Source organism: Phoenix dactylifera, chromosome 6, assembly GCF_009389715.1.
Source record: "Phoenix dactylifera cultivar Barhee BC4 chromosome 6, palm_55x_up_171113_PBpolish2nd_filt_p, whole genome shotgun sequence".
Lineage (NCBI taxonomy): Eukaryota > Viridiplantae > Streptophyta > Magnoliopsida > Arecales > Arecaceae > Phoenix > Phoenix dactylifera.
Window position 1 is genome coordinate 4,516,006 of NC_052397.1, and position 22,038 is coordinate 4,538,043.

Genomic DNA, 22,038 nt, shown 5'->3' on the forward strand with positions numbered 1-22,038 from the left:
CCCGAAATCAGAATCTTATCGATGAATCGATAAGAGCACTGTACTAACTCTACGAGGCCCGACTGCCTCAATAGTGCTCTGAACCTGGTATTTGGTTGGTTTGAAGACCACCACTTCCATTCACCAACCTTGGCAGTATGGTTCATGCACTTTAGTGGAGCTCGTTCCTGTAATATAAATGTATAATTACTACTACTTTATAAAACATCAATAAACAAAATATAATGCTATAACAAATAAACAATACCTGTTGCCTCCAGATGGAAGCTGCTATATGCGTCCTGAAACTGATCAGGACGGACTCATCCTCTGGACCTCCTGGACATGGTCCAACGGACTCATCGTCTTCGCCCCTAGCGAGCATATCATCATGCTCTGACTCAGGAGAGTCCGATGGCATATGAGCAGGCTCGGGAGAAGCAATCCTAGCACGACGTCTCCTAGCTGACGCCGTAGGTCTAACTCTGGCGGGACGGGGATCCATGTCTGAAAATATAGAAATTCAATGTTAGGCTATATCAAAGAAAATAATTCAATTGCATACATAAATGTTCGGCACAAAATTCAGCACGGCACGCGATTTGGCACCAGAAGCCTTCTGTTCGGCTGCACAGTGCCGAACAGAAGGCTTCTGTTCGGCTGTACAGAGCCGAACAGAAGGCTTCTGTTCGGCACTGTGGCAGCCGAACAGAAGGCTTCTGTTCGGCACCGTGCAGCCGAACAGAAGCCTTCTGTTCGGTTGAGGGTTGCCGAACAGAGGGCTTCTGTTCGGCACTGTTCAGCCGAACAGAAGGGTTCTGTTCGGCGATCCAGTGCCGAACGGAGCACTGGAGGCGGGGGGGGGGGGGGGGGAGCTACTCGAGGTGGTCGTGGAGGCGCCGGCGAGGTGCTCGTTGCTCGGGAGATGGCCGGGGAGGTGGTTCCGGGAGAAGCCGGCGAGGTGGTCGGAGATCGGGAGAATGCCGGCGACGAGAGGGAGAAGGGGGAACGGGGGGGGTTTTGGGCGTTGGCGAGGTGCACTGCACCGACCGGCGACGAGAGGGAGAAGGGGGAGACGGAGGGGGTTTGGCCGCCGGCGAGGTGCTTGAGGCTGGTTTTTTGGGCGGAAGGGTTACGGGTGTTTTGGAGGGGAAGAGCGGGGTGGGGGGGGGTTTGGGGGGTGTAGAGAGCAATTTAGGTGAGGGGGTGGGGAGGGTGAGGGGTAATTAGGTATTTTTAATTTTTTGGGGGTGTCCTGAGCAATAGGGGGGGTGTATATAGAACCACCCATTATGGGGTGTAAGTGGTGTTTTTGTAAAAAAAATTAGGGGCATTCCGAGAATTGAACTCGGGACCTCTCGCACCCTAAGCGAGAATCATACCACTAGACCAAATGCCCGCTTGTGACGGTGTTTTACTACATATAAATAGTTATGTCTAACATATAAGTACAGGAATACGCCTAAACTAGATAAACAAGGTGTCTATAAAAATATTTGCTATGTATGCATATGGAACATAGTTTGAAATAATGCATCGTCACATTATTACGCCCCCAGCAAAAATGCTACATATTGACCGTTGTGATGATTATAACGGCCGTTATTTGTCTCCAATAGTAACTCTTTGAATTTTTAATATTAAAATAATTACTGAAATAATGACTGGTACTGTTACAGTGCTATAATAGAAAATAATGGATAATAATAAAAAATAAAGTTTTTTAAATTTTTTAATTAGATAAGATAATATTTTTTATGGCCAAACAACCATTTTTGGAAGAAATTAAAAAAACACAGACTAATGGCAACTTTGTTGGGCCTCTTGCTTCTCTCCAGTTGCATGCATCTCTTTGAAGAATTCCATTGCCTCCAGATGCCAGTTACCCTGTAATCATGCAGCTCTAAGAAACCACATCTCCTTCCGCCATTAGATCATAGCACATTCCTCGCCGGCATCTCGTCAAACAACTTCCTTGCGAGCGGCAACAACCACCCTTGGCGAGGACGGGGGAGAAGGTGAAGTGGTCGAGGAGGGATCGCCGTCGTGGCAGAGGAAGCAGAAGGCGGCGGACCAGGCGGGGTGGAGGCGCAGATAAGAACGCAGTAGAGGAAGGTGGTGGAGACGGTCGGGGACAAGGCGGAAGTAGAGGCGGGAACGGGTGGGTGGTCAGTGGCGAGGGCAAGCAGCTCGACGAGGCGGCTGAGGGGAAGGGAGTGGAAGATGATGCCGGCGACGACGATGCGGGTGACGGGAGGGACCGGGTCGTATCTTTCGCGCGAAAAAGGTTTCATCTTCCTTCGCGTGAACCCACCGCCGGATCTTGTCGCTTTGAGATGCGTGGAGGTGATGCATAAAAGTTCCGTATACTTTAAGAGCTGTGCCGATCGTGATCTAACAGTCGTATCCTTTGCGCACGGTGGAGATAGTTGCCACGTCATCGCTGCCACGACTTCGAGGGTGGAGACTATCATGTCGAGGGTTATTGATCACTACTCTAGCGTGAAAAGAGCCAATAGAATCAAGAGTGAAGAAATTAATGACAGCGGCGGGATAGAGACCCAGTCAACGGCCATGTTTGCCTTCCAATATGCATACATATTCTAGAAGGCCTTACAATGCCCCACCATCTTGCGGATGTCGCAGAACAAAAAGTTTTCATCCCCTCCGCCCCTCATCTTGTATTCAATTAATCATCATAACAGAGTCTCCCTTAAGGAGGATGCGCTTCGCCTTCAGCATCCATCTCGCATAAGTAATATCTTTTCATGCTTGGCTAAAATTATTGGATTTTTTTTAATATTAGAGTAAGTAGGATACTGTAGCAATATCATAAGGTTGATTAGTTATCATATGTTTGTAACCTATAATGCTGTCTAATAGAGATGAACAGCCGGACCACTAGTGAAATAACTGCATGTTGCTAATCAAAACTTCTAAAGTTTTGGATCCAGACTTTTTCTTGCAGAACTTTGGAGGAGCCAAAGTATATTTTTTTAAAAGGAAAAAAAAATCTGCTTTGTAACGTTTCAGACCTTGCATCATGCAATGAGTGTAGAGTGACTTATTAGTAAAGAAGCAAGGATCTGATTCCCTTATGTCACCAGGGTAATTCTACAGTTGATTTGTTTGGTAAACCTAATAATCTCACAGGTGCTGGATGGCTCATCTTTCATCAAAAAGTGATCTAAAGTGGAAGCCTGGCCTGCTTGAGTGGACCCTAAAGTGATTTCGTTAATAGTGGCGTGTTGAGGCTAATGGGAGAAGATGGTGATTCCTGGACCAAACTTGCGAAATGCAAAGATATAACCAAATGACTTCCAAGTGCACATTATCAAATGTGAGTAGATATTGTCATCTGTTGTTTGGCGAGCATAATTGGTCAAAAAGATGAAAAGAAAGAATTTGCCAAAGACTTGTACATGTACCTACTTTATTTAGATGCTTATTTTATGATCAGGTTTGTGCTTTTACATATGTATGTGCGCTTAATTTATATTATGTGCAAGTAGGCAAGTAGGCTAATGCTGTCCACGCATAATCTGAATCATAAAATTCTCCTCTTCTTTTTTTTTTTTTTTTTGCTAAGACGGATGGATCATATCTCAGCCCACAGGATATTACCAGAGTGACTGGTTGCATAAGCAGCCATCCAGTCCATAGCTTTATTAGTTTCACGAAAAGCATACTTAGCCTGTAAAACCCAATAAAATTCTCCTTCAATCACTAGGCAACAATGGAATACATTGGGTGCTATATGAGGTAATTAGTACTGGTGTGCTTCGTGTTTCGTGTAGACCCTACATGCACATTTATATTTAGCAACACTGTAGTATTCTTTTCGAGAAAGAGATTCTTTCTAACTTTAATGTGACTTCAAATTTTTTGAGGAGTCAACAACTTGGTCTCCGCAAACCATGGTCGCCATGAAAACCATGGAGAATAAAGCTTAACATGAAGAAAGTTCCTTTTTTTCCCCTCGCGGCATCTAATTCCTTCCTTCCTGCAATCATTTTCTATAGTTAAGGCCGGGCTAGTTAGATGGAAACCAGGTGCCAACATTAGAATTTAATTCCCTATAAGATATTGGGACTTGATGACGGATAAGTCTTCTTAGCCACCCACATGTATCACATATTCTGGCATGGCTCCTGCGTTCATTAATTGTTAATTGAAATTGACTCAATAGGATAATTGAATAGAAAAGATTGTACAGCAACAGCCAGGATGAGGCTCTTCTCATGGATGTTGCAATTCGATCATTGTGGCAAAAGAACATAACAGCACTCTCATGCTAGGAATGAGATACCCTTGCTAATTAATAAATGTAAAAATAATGATATGATATTTTGGGATTAACATATTAACCTGAAACTTTGCTTTATATGCTGTCATGTTAAAGTCTGTCTCGATGCATCTTGATTTCAGCTGACAAGCAAGCCACTCTCACCTAAGGATTTTACTATGAAAAATAATTTTCATACAATATTTAGAGATATCTAAATTTGTGCTTGTGTATGTCTATGTATATAAAACTTGGCATGGGTTGATTTAGACCTCTAAAACAGAGTCATTAAAAAACAAAAGGCTATGTTTGTATGTAAATTATAATCCCCTTCTCAACATGTAATTAATGCACAAATTACCAAAACGAGCCAACTTATTGGCGCTTTTCCAAAAAAAAGGTTCATCTCTTTGGATCCTTCGTTCTCATCAAGAAGAAAAGTTGAAGCTACTATTATTATAGTTTAGAATCCGGCATAATCTCACCTATTATTATATATACGATATTAGATATCATAGCTGCCACATATTACATGCATAATTTTGGTATGATATCATGGTTGCCATATATTGCATGCACAATCTTAATATATCAGCTCAAATCAATCTCCAAAAATCATTAGATGTGATTGTTATATTCAAAATTAGTATTTATATTAAATCATAAGATTTTACTATTGTATTATACTATATATGATATCTAGTATTTTTTCCATAATCATAGAATTTTATTGTTGTATTCTACTATATCTCGGGTGCTATGAACAGTAGAAGAAATTCAACTAAATCAATCAGTTATCAGCCTAAATAAACCAAGCCTAGCTAGGTTTTAGTTTTATCAGAAGCACTTTATTTATGTAATCTTGAAGTAATGGTTAAGGGTGGACCCAAGTGTGCGAAGCACGTGAGTATTAAAAAATAATAATTAAAAAAAATCTTGTAGTGAATCTAATCAATATATAATCATATACACGGTGTGTGGAGGACTCACATGGTGAAATAAATCTCAGGAGACAGAAAAGATTTATGCTTATCTTAATCTTATACTTCTCCTAATCAATCTATAATCATTAACATAGGATGCGTAGGACTCGCGAGCTAAATTACCAGAAACAGAGAAGAGAGAGTTTGAAAAAGATCGGGAGAATCCCGCTACAACTTCCCCCCTCCTTTCCTTTTTCTCATTCCTAACAGAAGTCGGATAAACCCCGCCCCTCCCTCTATAAACACCCCCCCTCCCTCTCCATAGCCTCTGCACTCCTTCCTCGTGGCTCCCTAACTCTCTTTCTCTCTCTCTCACGATGTCTAAGGTTTTGGTCTTCTCTCTCCTCTCTCTCAGGTAACTAAAAGCCACTGGTAGTTGTTGCACCCTTAACTCGTTGTTCTCTTCTCTTTTCTTAATCTTTTTATATGTTGTTTTGCAGCCGGAGGTGTCACAGTGCGGCGGCGGCGAGTGCACGTGCCGTTCCTGGGGTGGCGAGGAGGGCGGCGGCTGCGGCGGAGACGGCGGCAATGGAGTCTGGTGGACCGGCTAAGGAGGAGATATTCTGGATGAGAGACCCCAAGACTGGTTGCTGGATCCCTGAAAACCGGTTCGATGAAGTCGATGCAGCGGAGCTCCGAGCTCGATATCTTCCAAAGAAAAATTGAGAATATATTTAATAGACATATAAAAGATCTGCATAATCTCTCTGTCTCTCTCTCTATCTCTTTATCTTTCCTTTTACGCTTTTTATATCAATGAAGAATTATTAAAAGGTAGTAAAAGCTGTGTTCTCTGAGAATTTTGGGACTTGATGATCACTTATTTGGCAGTTCAATATGTTATATTGTATATATATATATATATATAATATATATATATATATATATATATATATATATATATATATATTATTTATCGATCTTTTTTGGGGATTTTGGCTCGAATATTTGGAGTCATGAGTCGACGTATCGGCTCTGGATGAAGTGGAAAAGGAGGGTATTTTCTTGATCCTTTGCATGAAAGGGCCGGAGAATGGATTTGACCTTTTTTTGGCCTTTCCGCTGGATTGGGCGGTCCCGAAAGTAGGATTCGAAAGGAAACAATGCGTAGATTTCGTTGAGAAGATCGTGCGTACCTCTGTCTTCATCAATTTTATTTCCGTTAATATATCGTAGACTTCTTGGAGAAGATAGCGCATACCCCCTTTTTTTTTCATCAATTGCTTCACCAATTTAATATTCCTCGTTATTGCACCTTTTTTCATCATTCCCACGAATCTAATGCTTGTGACAATTTGGAGTAATGTATCTAGAAATATGTGATAATTTTATTTTTTTTGGTAGAGAAAATATTGTTTGGAATAATAGATCTAGAAATAAGTGGCGATTCTTTACTAGCATTGTTTGTGAATGGCTTTTTTTTTTTGCTGTACATCGAATACTAATATATCCAAATTCATATTTATTTTATGTGATAATTATATATATAAATATAGATATTTTATTTTATTTGAAGGTATAGATATGGCTATAGATGTTAATTTAATATAAAAATTCATATATTTTGAACAGATATGGATACAAAAGAAGAGACCGAAGTATCAATAAAAAAATTGATACATGCCAAATAATTAAATTTTATGATGATATAGCCCAAATTTTTTTTTGGTAAAAATAAAAAGTAGAAGATAAATTAAGTTAATAGCATGAGAAACTATACCGTACACTTAGTGCATCACCCTATATAGCTAAAGAACTTTGATATTTGAAATATACCTAAAAAGCGAGGAAAATATTATAGTAGATAATCAAACAAGAAAACTTCCAAGCAAGATCTAATCTAGATAGTCTGGACTTCTGTTAATTGACAGCCTTAGATCCATTTGATGTGGAACACTTATTCTTTTTTTTCGAGGTTGGCTATATTAATGAGCCCTAGAATAAATACATCGATCAACGTCCGCCAAAATCAAATCATGGAGCTGCTGAGGTAGCTGCTTTGTTATATAAAATGCCGCCCAACCATATACTGGATAACAGATGCACAGAGCAATGAGTGCCTAAGTATTGGCCATGATATCATTGTTCTGGAGTCACCTTCTAGAATTTTAAGAGCTGATTTGTGCTATTTAATTTGAACAGCCCTTAAACTGCCTGCTTTGGAGTATTGCAGCCAATAGTTGTAAGCCAGCTGGTTAGCACCTTTTTTTTCTTAGAAAAAAAAGTCTCATGCTCAGATGTGAGTGGATGAACAACTATTATATTTTCTGGAGAAAAAATATAATTAACTTTCGTAGGTTCCAACTTTGAGTTCAAATTTCCTTTTTCTCTCTTGTTATTATAGATGAAATTTGATCGACAGTCTCTAGGTGAATCTTTTTTTTTTTTGAGGTAAATAGATGAAGTCCAATCGATTCACTAAGGAAATAAACGAACAACAAAAGTACAAGTACAGTAGAAGGGTGTCTACCAGTCCTCACCTTATATTAGACCTTTACATCAATAGATTGAGGAGAGGTGTCAACTTTCTACATTGTTGGTCATTGCAGCTGCTAGTCCTCTAGCTGAATCGTTTTTAACTTTAACATTTCTCAATTTCCCTTTTTTTCCTTAAAAAAAATAGAGCTCCAAATTTCCATTTCTGATTCTTTTCATATCTCCCGGGTTTTTTTTGTTTTCGTTTTGGGTAGGAGAGCAAATTGATGACTCCTCCCCCCACTTTATTAGAAAATAAGAAATAGCTTAAACTACAAGTCAAGAGTCCAAAATAATACTTTTTTATGCTTCTTTATCAAAGCGATGATACTTAAGAAACTTAGGGGGTGCAACCGAGCCAAGCTGAATCAAGTAATGACCTTTGAACAAATTAGGGGTCCTACTGCTTTGTTTTAACCTGGCTTGTCCATTTTCTCTCCAAGATCAGCAAGTGCTCTTGTTCAATCACTAAATATGTGAATGAATTTATCTATAAGTTCTTTCTAAAACATATGCATACTTCAGCTTCTGACATTCTTTCTCTCTGTATTTACTGAATCTATAATTTCGCAAATGCTTGTGTACAAAGAAGTAAAACCAAAAAAAATGGGAATTAGCACACATTCTCGGATTCTGTGTCTCCAGTATAAATTTGCTGATAAATAGGTTGAGAATATCATCACTTGGTTACGAATCGGGAACTTGCCCTAGTGTATGTAAGAAGGGGAAGGATGCTAACCAAGAGAGCAAAATCCCATTAACTAGAATGTTGAATCTATGCATCAAAAAATGTATAAATTAATGAAAACTTTTGCTAACAATTTGGGAGTGTAAAATCTGATAAATAGATCCAAGATAAATAAATTATTTAAACCTGCATGTTAATTGTAAATATACATAGGCATGCCAATGAAATAAATACCAACCAGAGCCTCCCCTGAATGTTCTTCAACCCAAACCTTGTTGAAAGCAGGATTTAAGCTCAAACTTCTGGTAAAAGATATACCTTGGCACCTTCAATGTAGTTCATCTATAATGTACTCTCTCTCACTCTCTCTGAGGGTAAGGGAGGTTAAAAACGCCACCCGCTTTTATTGCAAACTAGGGAAGAAAGAGTACAGCAGGGGTCATCAATTCGACGAGGGACCCAGAAAAAAAAAGGGAAAAAAAGAGAGAGACAGGAAAACATACAGTAAGCATCACCAATGGTCTGCTGCAAGAGATGGAGATTGGAAGGAGTAGGCGCAGGGTTCAGAAGATATTTCCAGCTAAAGAAAGAGAAGAGGATCTGTTTAGAAACTTCAGATGTCGGATTGAAGTGCGATGCTTTAGAACAGCTTCCGAAGCAGAGAGCTAGAGTGTGAAGTATCTGAAAGAGAACAGCTACTGTACTTCAAAGAACGGATAACAGATGGAAGAAGCAACTATATCCCAGCTCTGGCCTCTGCGTAGGCTCCCACTGACTGTAGTAGTCCCTCTTAGTGTCCTTGTCCCTGTTCCCGCCCACTTCATATGTGGCCATCGTCATTCTCTTCGTCTTCTTCTTCCTCCATCTCCGCTGCTATGTTGCACTTCAGATCGTCGTCCATCCATTGACTCCAATCATCACCCTGCGATTTCATCAAGGTACTCGATCTGATGATCTTGATGCGCTCGACCTTCCCCCTGTCTGTCCCATTATTCCTCAGCTTGCCAACAAATTCCTCATGCATCCCAAGCAAATGAAGCTCCTCGAGACTTGAGAGGTGTTCAATACCTGATGGAACTTGCTCCAATGCCCAGCAGTACCAGATCGACAGCTTTCTAAGCGCTGGCATTGCTCCCTTGGCCACTGTCACCGACTCCAACCCATTCAACATGGAAAGATGTAACATCTTGAGCTGTTTGAATCCTCCACTGCTAGAGCATAGATGCCTGCCGGCAAACGCTTCAATGAGGGAGAGAAGCGTTAGATTCGGTAGGCGTTGAAAGGCATCAAACAGGTCCTCCTCCAACCTAGACCCCATGAGGACTATCTTTACAACAGAGTGAAGCGATTGAGCCCAAGTTGGCAGCTTCCCCAGCGGCCCTGCTAGAAATAGATGCTCGAGATGCCCAGGAGGAGAGGACAAGGATTGCAGATCGAGAGGCTCAGCGGTACCCACCGAGTGAAGTACCAGGGAGCGTAAGTAGCTCATTTTTTCGATAGCAGCACACAGCTGCTCCCCATCTTCTCTCCTGATACATCTGACGCCCAATTTCCTCAGCTGCGTCAAATTCCGCAGCTCCCCCACCACGCCATCGCCATGGCCAATGTCGAAGAGAGCCAGCTTCACCAGGTCTCTCAATTGCCCGACTCCAGGGGGAACCCTCACGCTCGGCCGCGCCGCGAGTTCGTACCATGCTGCATGCGTAGCGTCTATCGATGTTGGACTGCAGGAGGTCGGACAGGAGACAAGCAGATGGCGAAGACGGTGGAGATTGATGACCTCGGCTGGCAGGCTTCTCATCCGGGTGCCTCGGAGGTCCAGCGTTTCCAGGTTGAGGAGCTTGCCCAGTGACTCTGGTAGACTATCCAATTAGTATTTCTCAGGCTCAAGTACTTGAGAAGACGGCAGGAAGCGATCTGATCTGAAAGCCCGCTGACGTTGGTGCCTTCCAGATCCAACACTCTCAGCATCACCAATTTGTAAGAGAGGTCAGGGAAGGTGCCTAGAATTGGAGTTGGAGCTCTAATTGCAATGATGAGGGAGCGGAGCCTGGCGCCGCAGTTGGTGCGCTGCAGCTTGGTGCGCCGCAGCAGAGACGCCATGGACTGATGCGCTTGCGAACTGCTGCCACGAACTGACAGGCGCCGGATCTTGCGAGATGGCGGCGCCCGTGATGCCGGGCCATGCTGGTTGTTGTTTCCGTTTGCGGGCGGCTCGTGAAGGAGGTAGCAGAAGTTCTGATCCTTGCACTTGGATTTGAGGATTTCATGCATGAAGCCATGAACGCGGCAAAATTTGGCGCGTCCAAGCGGGCCCAAATCCGACACTTGAACCAAGCTCCGGTCGGCGAGCTCTTTGAGGTAGTCCATGGCAACCTCCTCCTGCGTCCTGCCCTCGATTCTCCAGACGAATCCCTCGGCCATCCATATCCTCATCAGCCGCGTCTGTTTGATCACCGGGGAGACGCCGAAGCACAAGAAACAGGTTTTGAGATGTGCTGGCAGATCATCATAGCCGAGAGACAGGATCCTCTCCACGCTTGTAGACCGTTTGTTGCTCTGGAGCTCGGGGATGAGGCTCTCGTGAAGTCTATCCCATTCGTTTGGGGTCCGAGGCTTGTTTGCCAAAAGACCGCCCAACGTCACGATGGCAAGCGGCAGCCCCGCGCAGCGACCGACGATGCGCTTGGCTACGTCATACAGATGTTGCGGGCAGACGAACCCAGCGTCGGCTCGGAAGGCCCTCCTGCAAAAGAGGCGCCACGCCTCATCTTCTCGCAGACACGGCAGCGGGTACTTTTCGTTGTGGTAGCCACAACTGCCGATTGCGTAAGAGATATTCTGAAGCTGCGTGGTTACCATCACCCTGCTGCCATTTTTGGAATTGGGAAATGCGCATGCGATGCGTTCCCAGACTCTGTCATCCCTGACATCGTCGAGAATTATCATGTACCTCTTGTTAAGGAGGAATTGTTTGAGCTTGCAGTTCAACTCCAGCTCGGTCATGAAACTAAGCCCTTGGGGAAGGACCTGGTGACCCTGATCGAAAAGCTGGGTTATGAGGTGGACGAGGTGCACCCGGGGATCGGACTGCTGGGAGACGCCGATCCAAGCGCTGTATGGGAAGATTTCCTTCACCCGTTCGTCCTCGAACAGCTTCCAGGCCACGGTGGTCTTGCCCAAGCCACCCATGCCGACCACCGAGATGACGGCGAGCTCGCATTGTTCTCCGAGAAGCAACTCCATCAACTTGTCCTTCCTCCCCTCCATGGCAACGAGCTGGTCCTCGTCGACGCAGGGAGCGGCCAATCGGGCATCATTTCGCCTCTGCAAGGAGTCTTGCCCGGTCGACAAGCCCGGCTGCGTCTCGTACCGTGACCTTATATTGTGCAGACGCTCCAACTTCGCTTTGATCGCCTGGATCTCCTTGGCAATTTGGCGGCGCCGCGGTAGCGTCTTCAGGAAGTGGAGAGCTTTGTCCAAGAAACCGATGCTCCCGTCTTCCTTCGACTCCGCGGCAATTCTGAGCCTGTAGATGTCGATGCAGTCCTGGGTGTCGTAGGCCAGCTCTCTCACCTCGTCCACCCATTCCTTGTCTCTGCTAGCTTCGCCGGTCGTCAGTAAGGTCAGCATGCCCCGCAGCTCACTCTCCATGCCCTGTACTTCTGCCCGCACGCCTCCCAGGAGATTAGCTTCTTCTGATAACATCGTCATCACGCTATCGCGAAGCAAGCTCACCGCGCTCAGTGCTATCTCTGCCATCCTCCTCTTCTTTTTCTCCTCTATGTTTCTCTATCACTCTCCCTCTATGCCCTGGATCTGCAATAATGCCTGATAAAAAGGGCCGGCCGCTTCGCCACAAGCGAGGCTTCCAGCTTCGTTGAGTCTTTTTTTTATTATTTTTTTCTTGACTCCACAGTTGACTCCCACCAGGGGTAAATCGCGTCAGCTTAGAAAAGCCACGCGAATGAATATCCTGCACAATATTTGATATTTGCAATAAGAAGCAATAGGTTCGGGGAACGATCGATCATCTGTCGCGTCATCGCCTCAAAACACTCCGAACCGTTTCATTCAACTGTTTGTGCAGATCTTGAAGCAACCATTGTCTGATCCAATGGTTGATACATCCGACGAGGGAGGGTGAATTCTTTCGCGGGAAAGATACAACCCAGTTCCGGATGCAATTGGCTTCCATCTACATGGAACATCCAGCCTATTTTGGTGGCGCGTGCAAGCGAAGGGGGCAGTAAGTCATCGCTACCACGACAAGACCCGGCCCACCACCAATCATTCACAGAAAAAGACGAAGGAGGGTGAGTCCCCCTTCTTTCTTGCTTTCTTCTTCTTTTTTTTTTTTTTTTTTTTTTTAAGCGACTACTCATTTCATATAATTCTAACATGAGTACAACAAGCCATGTCACGGTAAAGTAAAAGATACAAAGGATGAAGGACGTCTGATGCGTCCGTCCAGAGAAAATCTCCAGAGTACCGGGCAACAAAAGAGGCAACCCAGTCTGCTAGCCTGTTCGCTTCCCTAAACACGTGTCCAATCTGAACATCACCCATCAACTGGATCATCCTACGGGTCTTCCGGATGAGAGGATGACCATCCCCAAACCGATCCGCCCTCCGGAGCCAATCAATAACCACCGATGAGTCTCCCTCGAGGCAGACCCGCTCCACACCCAGTACCTGCCACACATAAGATATGCCCTCCCAAGCAGCCCGCAACTCTGCTCCGACCACTATAAGTCCTGGCGTACGCCGCTCTCCTATCGCTATCATTCCACCAAGATGGTCCCTGATCACAAATCCAACTTCTCCAGTCACACCATCCAAAGACCGACTACCGTCGAAATTTACTTTGAAATAGCCAAGGGGTGGGGGTACCCAAGAAACATGGGCAAACCGGGGCGCTGAAACAGCATAAGGAGTACCCCAAATGTCCCTGGCTATCCCAAAAGAAAACCCAACGGAGGCCGCAATAACCTCCCTCGTGTATAGCATCGCTCTGTCCACCACTATCCTCGGAAGCGACCTCCTCCCCTCAAACTGGCTGGCATTCTTATCCAACCAAATGTAGTAGGACAAGTATCCCACAAAAATCCCTGCCTCGGCAGATCTGGGACTCCACATGGAAACTCTTAGCAACTGAATCATATCCTGCACAGAAACCACCGAGTCGGGTAATGGGACCGGTGACCTCCTCCATATCGCTCGGGCTCTAGGACACTACAAAAGGACATGCTCGGTCATCTCCTCGATACCAGCACACTCCTCACAGCACTAAGACACCATCATGCCACGCCGAACTAACAAGCTCCTGGTTGGAAGGCAGCCCCAGGCCACCTTTCAGATGAATAGCGCCATCCGGGAATGAATCCGCAACCTCCATATCCAACCAACCTCAATCTGGCAAACTGGCTCTGAACTGATCAAGGCATGAAGATCTCTAACTCGAACCCGCGACCGTCACGACGGCAACCATACTAGTCTGTCAGCCCCTCCCCCAGAGGGAACCGGGAGAGACAAAATCGACTCCGCCAACTGCTCCCCAAAAACCTCCCGGATCAACTCCTCCCTCCATCGTCCCCCCTCTAAAGTCAACAGCTCACTGACCCTGCAGCCCGCTAATCTCGCTGAATCCACCGTGGTCGGCAAGCGGCAAATAGGCAACTCCGTCGTCCAGCTATCCTCCAGCACATCAATAAAACGACCGTCACCTATAATACATCTGATCTCCGGAAGCACCACCATGGCTCTAGCACACATCTCCCTCCAGACCGGAGAGTGGTGCCGACCAGCTCGCACCCCGGGAACCAAGGCGCCATACTTGGCCCTCATCAATGAGGACCACATACTCTCGGGCTCGAGCACAAATCTAGCCGCATGTCTAGCCGCTAAGGCCTCTCACCTCGCTACCAGGGACTGCACCCCCAAACCTCCAAGACTAGTTGGCTGGCACACAACATCCCAAGCCATCAAGTGGACCCCACCTCTACCACTGCACCTCCTCCAAATAAAATTCCTGAATAACTGCTCCAGGGACCTCAGAACTGTAACTGGAATAATGGCATTGGAAAGCAGGTATATAGGAACTGAGGTAAGAACTGAATGAACCAGAGTGATCCTACCCATCATAGATAGTGTATGCATCTGCCAACCCTCTAATCTACGCCTGATGCTGAGCTCCAGGAAAGTACAATCCCTACGTCGTAACCGCTGGCCCGAAAGTGGGACCCCCAAATATGTCATCGTGCCCTCCTGTACTCCCACCCCCAGGATCTCCAATATAGAGTGCCTCACCGCCACTTTAGTCTTCGGGCTGAAAGTAATAGCTGACTTGGTCAGATTGACCCGCTTGGAAGATACAACCGAGTCCGGGATGCAATTGGCTTCCATCGACATAGAACATCTAGTCCGTTTTGGTGGCGCATGTGAGCAAAGAGGGCAATAAGTCATCGCTACCGCAACAAGACCCGGCCCACCACCAATTATTCACAGAAAAAGGCCAAATTTTTTAATAGACTTAGCTCTGTTTGGCAAAGTTTTTGGAGGAGTAAAAAATACCTTTCAAAAATATTTTTGAGTGATATAATAATATTTAGTAAGAAATCAAGAAATTGTTTTGGTTTTACTAGAAAGCTACAAAAATCTACTTAAAAAAAAAGCTCTATTTTAGAGCTTCTTCTCAAAAGTACTTTCTAGCCAATGCTGAAAAGTTATTTTAGTTTTAATAAATTTTCTAATGACTAAAATACCTACCAACAAATCTCATGAGTACATCTTATATTATATAATATCATATCATAATATTATATTATACTATAAATATAATATAATATAATAATATATTAATAATATATTAGGTGACATTATATTATATTATTATATTATAATAGCATAATATATTATATTATTACAATCATAATAGTTATATTATGATAATATAATATATTATAATAATATGAATATAATATTATATGATTAATAATATAAAAGATATTATATTATATTATAGTATTATATTGCAATAATTATATTATTATGAAATATATAATAATATTATTATATTATTATAAATATAATAAAAATAATCTATTATTAGATTAGATTCTAATCTATTATATTATATTATATTATATTATATTATATTAAAATTATAATAATAATATATTATATTGTAATAATATTATACTATTAAAAGTACAATACTATATTATTATTATGTTGTAGTATTCAATATTATATTATATTATATTATAACAATATTTTACTATATCATAATATATAATATGATAATATACTGTACTCCATTAAGATATACTATACAATATCCTTTATGATCATTTTATAACCACAACCATATTAAAATTATATTATGATCACTTTTTCATATGGATAATATAACCACAACCATATTGCCTGGTTTATATATATGAAGCAGCAAAAGTATTATGCCTACAGTTGCTTGATCGGCGAATTGTAGGAGAATGAGTTCGAATAAATTTGCCTGCCGCATTCAATGAGTCAGTGACCTGCCTAAAAATAATAGTTTTACAATCTCGGTAAATTCACATGATGTTCTTGCATCTCTCGAACTAGAATCCGTTCAGGAAATCCTATTAAATGCCCAAACATCCTTGAAGACATCTATTACAACTCAAATTCATACGATATCTTAACATCCCCCAATTTTGATCCACTTGCACAATATTATTCGAAACCTAAACATCTTTGATGGCATTTACTAATTACATTGATAACTAAGAGAGCAAATCAACTTGTTCAACACAACATCTTTAGCCGTGAAGTTTTTGATGGCCATGTTGAGTAATTAAACTCTCATATATTTCAAAACGACTACCTCATTCCAATTTCCAACACATATACAATAGTGTACAATACATACTGTGCTCTATATGACATGGGTTGATGGCAAACAAATCACCTCCCATACGTAAACCCTCATACGATCATGAACTATTTTCCCCCATGATTTGTTATTCATATCTCATCCTCACGGGGGTCCCCAGCTTCTATTTCCCCAAGCCCATTGGCCCCGGGCCGTTCACCTTTTCCTATAGAAAAGCCACACAAACATTACATCGTTGTTCAACTATTTTCAGCAAGCTGATTTCTCCAATAGGATGCTTCCTCTATAATTCGTAATTTCAGGATTGAATTTTCCCGGATCATAGGAAGTCTCTTGATGAAAACAAATTGAGTTGGGCTCTGCACACCTGGCTTCTGATGTGTTCTTGGCAGTTTCAGGAGCACCAAAATCAAGCTGCATGGTTCCCTTGAGATCAATTGTTGCAATTCTTGCATCTCGGAAGGGAGGTAAACATTTCCCTTTTGCAAACTGAATGCATGCTTCTTTAGATGCAGCGAGACAGGAAGCCATCTCACGCTCTTCGCATTTCTCTCGCTCTGCAAAATCTGCCGCCGAGACTCCAAATAGAGTTTTCCACCATGGGGGTTTGCATTTGTTTGATGCACTGATCGAGCATCCAACACGAGCTCCAGCCTATGAAATAAAATCCTGTCACTGTTTCATAGTCTCTCATACGAATGTAAGCAAGGTGTCAAGATTTGCAAGATAGAGAATTATATGTTACATACAAGTTCTAAGTTTTTCCACCTCACACTAACAAGAAGGCTATCATGATGCATCTATTTGATATGTAGGTCTGATATCATGTGTGTGGCTGGTTTGCCCTTCTTGCCTTAATTCTGCGCGATCCCTCTTTCAAGAAATACAACTCATGCAGATATACCAAAAATAAAACCAAAAGACACACAGCATGACCCACAGATGATAATAGATGGCTATCACACTAACACAAAAATTGCACAACATTCTAATACCAAAATACTACCCATAAAGATCACAGGTTGATTGGTAAACAGATATATAATGTCAACTGATGATGAATATATAGATTAACTCAAAGTGTTTAGTGGAAAGTCAAAAGTTCAAAAATATCCAACATCTCTTAAGCAAACCTTAGCCAACTTAGAGCAATTGAATTTACAAATCTACATATATATGTAGTGCAACAGAAAATATATATGGTTCAATGAACTTAGCCAAATGCTTTAAAAATTTGCACCAATATTAACAGGTGAGAGAGTACAGTGTGTACATAAATAATTAATCTGTCTTCTCATACGAGGTGGAGTCCTCTTCTAAGTCTGGTTTAATTTATCTTATAAAAGGAGGTGCCTGATGTTATACATCCATAAAGATATAAAAACTTCTATGACATTTCCATACTAAAGAACCCAAATATTTCAGGAAGATAAAACTGTCCAAAGTAAGGAAAAATAATTGCAGTATGCACTCAAAACGTCAGCCTATACTTAAGTCTGGTTCTATGATTTTATTAACTTGTATGGCATGACTTCTGACATCACCAACCCTGGCTCCAATATCTGTGCAAGACTATCAATCCTGGCTAATAAAACTCTGCAACCAAGAACAAATTTGTTCTCTTTAATTTGTGCTGCTGCTAAACTTACTGCCCGGCACCAGTACAGCCAGCCAGCTTGGTCAGCTGCAGTAAAAAGAAGTCCTACAGAATTCCAATCTAGAAACTAAAACTAGGTGCAGATAAGATACTATGCATAGCATGATCAGGAAGGGAGAATGTAAAGCTGCAATATTGTTGAGAAAAGTAGCAAGCTATAATTAGATCTTCTTCCAGAATATCTTCTTTCAGAGGTTCCAAGAACTTAAAAGTCTCAAAATTCCTCTCTCTTTTATTTCTATTAGCTTTTCTTATTCTCTTGTTACTACAGACACAATTTGATCAACAACCCTCTCAGCAAACCTTCACAAAACTTTGGACATATCCATGTAGCTCAAGCTATAAGAAGTTCACACCCTGCATAAAATACATAATTATTTCACCCAGAACAGAAACTCTGAGTTATATACACCATTAATTCGACCAGCATTGAATTGTGGAGCACTGTCAATCCTGGCTACAAAAGCTCAGCAGCCGAGGGCTGGTTTGTGCTCTTTAATTTGCGCAGCTGTTTTAACTTACTGCCTGGCAACTCTACAGCCAGCCAGCTCGGCCAGCTGCGGAAACAAAAGTTCAAATAAAAGCAAAGAACAAAGTATCCTAATAAATATTAAGCTCTATCTCTATGCAAGGAGGAGTTACTCTCCCATGCCTTCAAGTGCAATGTCGCCATAATAAAGAAGCTCGGTGCCATATATTTTGTATTTGATTCGCCCACAAAACTAGACTCTGTTCTGCACTTTCAAGAAATTCTACGGACGGGTCTCTCAACCCCAAATCCAACATCAACTACTCGCATCATAATCTGACGTGTTACCATCCAAAGTCGCTCTTTCTGATTGTTCTCCATCTTAATGTTTTCGGCTTTATCTGACTCTTGAGATCTTACAATGGATTTATGAATAATATAGATTTAAAAACCTTTTAATCGAAAAAAAATAAACATTTGTCCCGTCCAAAGAAGAACTAGCACTCCATAGAACAGTTATGGATTCAATGAGATAGATTCAAATGCAAAAGCCAGCGAAAATAAGCTATTCTGGAATGGCATATCATAAAAACTGAAGAAATTCAAACCTAGATCGATCTGGGGTTTAAGGAGACGAGACGGAAACCGATCCAGTGAGGGAAGGAGGAAGGAACCTCGCATTGCTCGATGATTTTAGCCTCCGTGGCTCGAAAAGCTGAATGCCAGCTCCCAGCGTCCCGAAAGACGAGGACGAAGGGTCCGGCAGACGGGTCGTCGGAGGGGCCGGCCGGCACAGGGATTCTCAGGAGAGGGAGCGGTGGATCGAAGGGGACGACGGTGGCAGAGGCGGAGAATTCTTCCAGATTGCTCCCCAGGATCGCCGCTTCCTCCTCCATTAAGGTTTTAGTGGATCCCTAGGGTTTCCAGAGGAGGAGAACCCTAGGTAATTATCGATATCGTTTGCGGCCAATCAAATCGAACCAATTTGCTGGGGACCTGGCTGTGATTTAATGACGTGTAGGGGCCCTAATGCATTTATGCCCCTACCCATGAAGCATTTATGCCCTAATACATGTTCACGGAATCGGACATGCATGCATTCGGCATATAAGTATTGATAAATTTTAATTGAGTTGCATCATACGGGATAATAAAATGATAAAATTTTTTGTTGAAATTTTAACTAATGCTTGCATAGCCATGAAGATGGACATAAGCAATTATAGTATCATATGCAAACTGATCGACGTGGGTGTGGCATAATTAGCATTAAGACTTTATCAAAAGAATGAAGTTAAGTTAGCAAAATATAGTGGTTACCTTCCAACAAAGCTAAGTGAAGAATCATAAATTATTGGCAATTATTTTATGATGAATCAATAAAAAGTTGAAGTTTTGTAAATTATTTTCTGGTGGAGAAAGGATCTAGATGGTCGAAGAAGACATCATCCAAGCCAGAGAAACTTAATCCCAACCCTTGTGTACACGTCCACAACCAGTCCCAACCTTTCCATCTCCGACACCGCTGGATCCTACCGCCATGTACATGTTCACAATTAGTCCCAACGTTTCAATACCTCACCTCGCCTTTAATTGGATGACTACAACCGCTGGATCTTATGTTATTAATTGAATCTCATTGTCTCTCCTTTCTTCTTCACCTCACCATCGTCAGTCTTAGCCGGCTTCGAAGAACCCTTTCGGCGTTTCAATGCCGGTTTCGAGAAGGGGCAGCTGCTACCAAACATCCTTTCTTATTTATTGTTAAAAAATAGTGATACTAAATATTATTTCTATTTTCAAAAATCCAAAAAAAACAGATTTAGTGTTTCTGATATTTTTTAAAAAGAAAAGAAATAGTAACACCAAATGCAGCTTTATAGTGATTTGGATTATCAAAATAACTAATTATTTCAAAAAGAACCTAGTTAACTGAAACGAGATGGAGGAAATGACCTATTTAGTTTCTCTTTCCAGCTCTAACTTCCCCTCCACTTTTTTAATGTATTACTGAATTTAGTTCTAGTGGGAGCTAGTTTAAGACTGGACCCTGTTAATCTCACTCATCGCCTAGATTTGTTGTTTGACATAGTAATTTTCTCTTTCTTGCCTTGCAATAATCTTGAGGAAGAAGAATCATGATTGGATTTGAGAGATGGGTGCAAGAAAAAGAGCCAAGAAAAAAAAAAAAAGTGCCGGTCTGATTCTTGTTCTCTTATTCGTATCTAGTTGCTTTCTTTACATGATTCACTTTTTTAAAGAATAGAAATCTTAAGCATCAAAGTATTGCCATGTGATCTTCTAATCTTATTTTTAAAGTGCTCACACAAGATCCCAATAGTACTCCAAGAACCAGAGATTAATTTTCTACTCTTTCAGAATTGCCTTCAATACTTCCTTTATATTTTGAAAGTCCGGTGCTTCTTTTTTTTCCTCTTAATTATACCATTTGCCTTTTATAAAGCAAAACTCCATTAATTGTATGTCCTCTTATCATGCTAGGTTTAAACTATGGATGGTTGAACTTGTGTTTTATTTTTCTGTTGCTTTCCAATAAAATGAGTAGAATAAGTTTTCATTGTGTATATAGATTTTTTATATCATTTTCTAATCAGATGATCCCTAGGCTTTGGCCCATTTTCTCTAAACATAATAATTAAATTATTTTTTATGTACATTATTCTTTTTCTATAGGCAGATCTTTCCTACACGGTCTTTTTAGATATCAATAGCAGAAAATTTCAAATCAGTTTTGCCTAACGAACACGAAAGCTATAAGTAATGCAACTATGAATTTTATGAAGAGTTCGAACCTGGCTCAAAATGAATGCTGACGACATACTTAATACATGCAAGTAGAACTGAAAGTGGTGTTTTCAATAACAGACGAGTGAGTAACGCGTAAACACCTGTATTCAGCTCCAACACAATGTCCCCCCTACTAATTATCACTGTCATGCATCACCTACCCAATGACTTGGCTTTAGCTAGGTGCACATAATTACATGCAACCACCATGTCACCCATCAAAGCTAAACATTTTATTATATCTAGAAAGATACTCATTTGGACTTCTAAGTCACCTCAATTATAAGATATGATGTTTGTCTTGAACAATAATAATAAAAATAAGTCGGCAGACTAGAAGTATCCGTCCAGATCATCTCTCAATTAATACTAATAAAGCGACGTCGTGGACTGACGGGTTTGGGTCTCCTCAGATAAGTCGCCATGCACACGTTTCCGCCATGACACCCACCCAAAACGTTTCAACGGTCTATAAAGTTAACATTAATAAAAGGACGGTGCTTCTTGGACCTGCGAAAGAACCATGGCGATGGATTAGGATCTTTTTCTACGTGGTCCCACAAGACTCTGCTCCGGGTGCTCCAGTGGGTACATTTCTGGGCTCTGAACCGGTTTACTTTATTACAAAGTTTGACCGTTTGAAACTGAATAATCTCCCGACGGGGGGCAAAGGGAATGGACAGAGCGCGTGGAGGATGGATGCCGCGGTCGGACGCCATCCGGACCGACCGGATTGTTCTCTCTCTGTATGTGCAGTTGCACGCGAACTCATTTATTGGGGGCAGCAATTTTTGAATCGTGGTTTCATGACTTTT

At 42.0% G+C, this 22,038-nt stretch overlaps 2 protein-coding genes, 1 non-coding gene and 1 pseudogene across 4 annotated transcripts; 1 reads left to right on the plus strand and 3 right to left on the minus strand.

Moving 5' to 3' along the window:
• Positions 1 to 1,306: 1,306 nt before the first annotated feature.
• On the minus strand, positions 1,307 to 1,378 carry TRNAP-AGG. The gene has a single exon. It is a non-coding gene; the product is annotated as a tRNA-Pro (tRNA).
• Positions 1,379 to 5,485: 4,107 nt separating this feature from the next.
• LOC113462403 (protein SENESCENCE-ASSOCIATED GENE 21, mitochondrial-like) lies at positions 5,486 to 6,030 on the plus strand. Its single transcript, XM_026802596.2, has 2 exons — positions 5,486 to 5,602; positions 5,688 to 6,030. The coding sequence occupies exons 1-2, from the start codon at positions 5,565 to 5,567 to the stop codon at positions 5,911 to 5,913; spliced, it is 264 nt and encodes an 87-aa protein (XP_026658397.2). The 5' UTR covers positions 5,486 to 5,564; the 3' UTR covers positions 5,914 to 6,030.
• Positions 6,031 to 8,779: 2,749 nt separating this feature from the next.
• LOC103702538 lies at positions 8,780 to 12,417 on the minus strand (annotated as a pseudogene).
• Positions 12,418 to 15,939: 3,522 nt separating this feature from the next.
• Positions 15,940 to 19,386, minus strand: LOC103702548. Of its 2 annotated transcripts, XM_039127194.1 has the most exons (3): positions 19,090 to 19,386; positions 16,657 to 16,943; positions 15,940 to 16,494 (listed from the first exon to the last, which is right to left on the minus strand). In XM_039127194.1, exons 1-3 carry the CDS (start codon positions 19,309 to 19,311, stop codon positions 16,485 to 16,487), a joined length of 519 nt encoding a protein of 172 aa, XP_038983122.1. In that variant the 5' UTR covers positions 19,312 to 19,386; the 3' UTR covers positions 15,940 to 16,484. The 2 variants fall into 2 exon arrangements, with proteins under 2 accessions (XP_038983122.1, XP_008783247.2); XM_008785025.3 differs by having other exon boundaries at positions 15,944 to 16,943; positions 19,090 to 19,385.
• Positions 19,387 to 22,038: the final 2,652 nt, after the last annotated feature.

Coding starts and splice junctions, on each gene's coding strand:
- LOC113462403 (XM_026802596.2), top strand. CDS start 5,565: ATGTCTAAGGTTTTGGTCTTCTCTCTCCTCTCTCTCAG. Junction 5,603..5,687: donor TTCTCTCTCCTCTCTCTCAG/GTAACTAAAAGC, acceptor GTTGTTTTGCAG/CCGGAGGTGTCACAGTGCGG.
- LOC103702548 (XM_008785025.3), bottom strand. CDS start 19,311: ATGGAGGAGGAAGCGGCGATCCTGGGGAGCAATCTGGAAGAATTCTCC. Junction 16,944..19,089: donor AAATCATCGAGCAATGCGAG/GTTCCTTCCTCC, acceptor TTTATTTCATAG/GCTGGAGCTCGTGTTGGATG.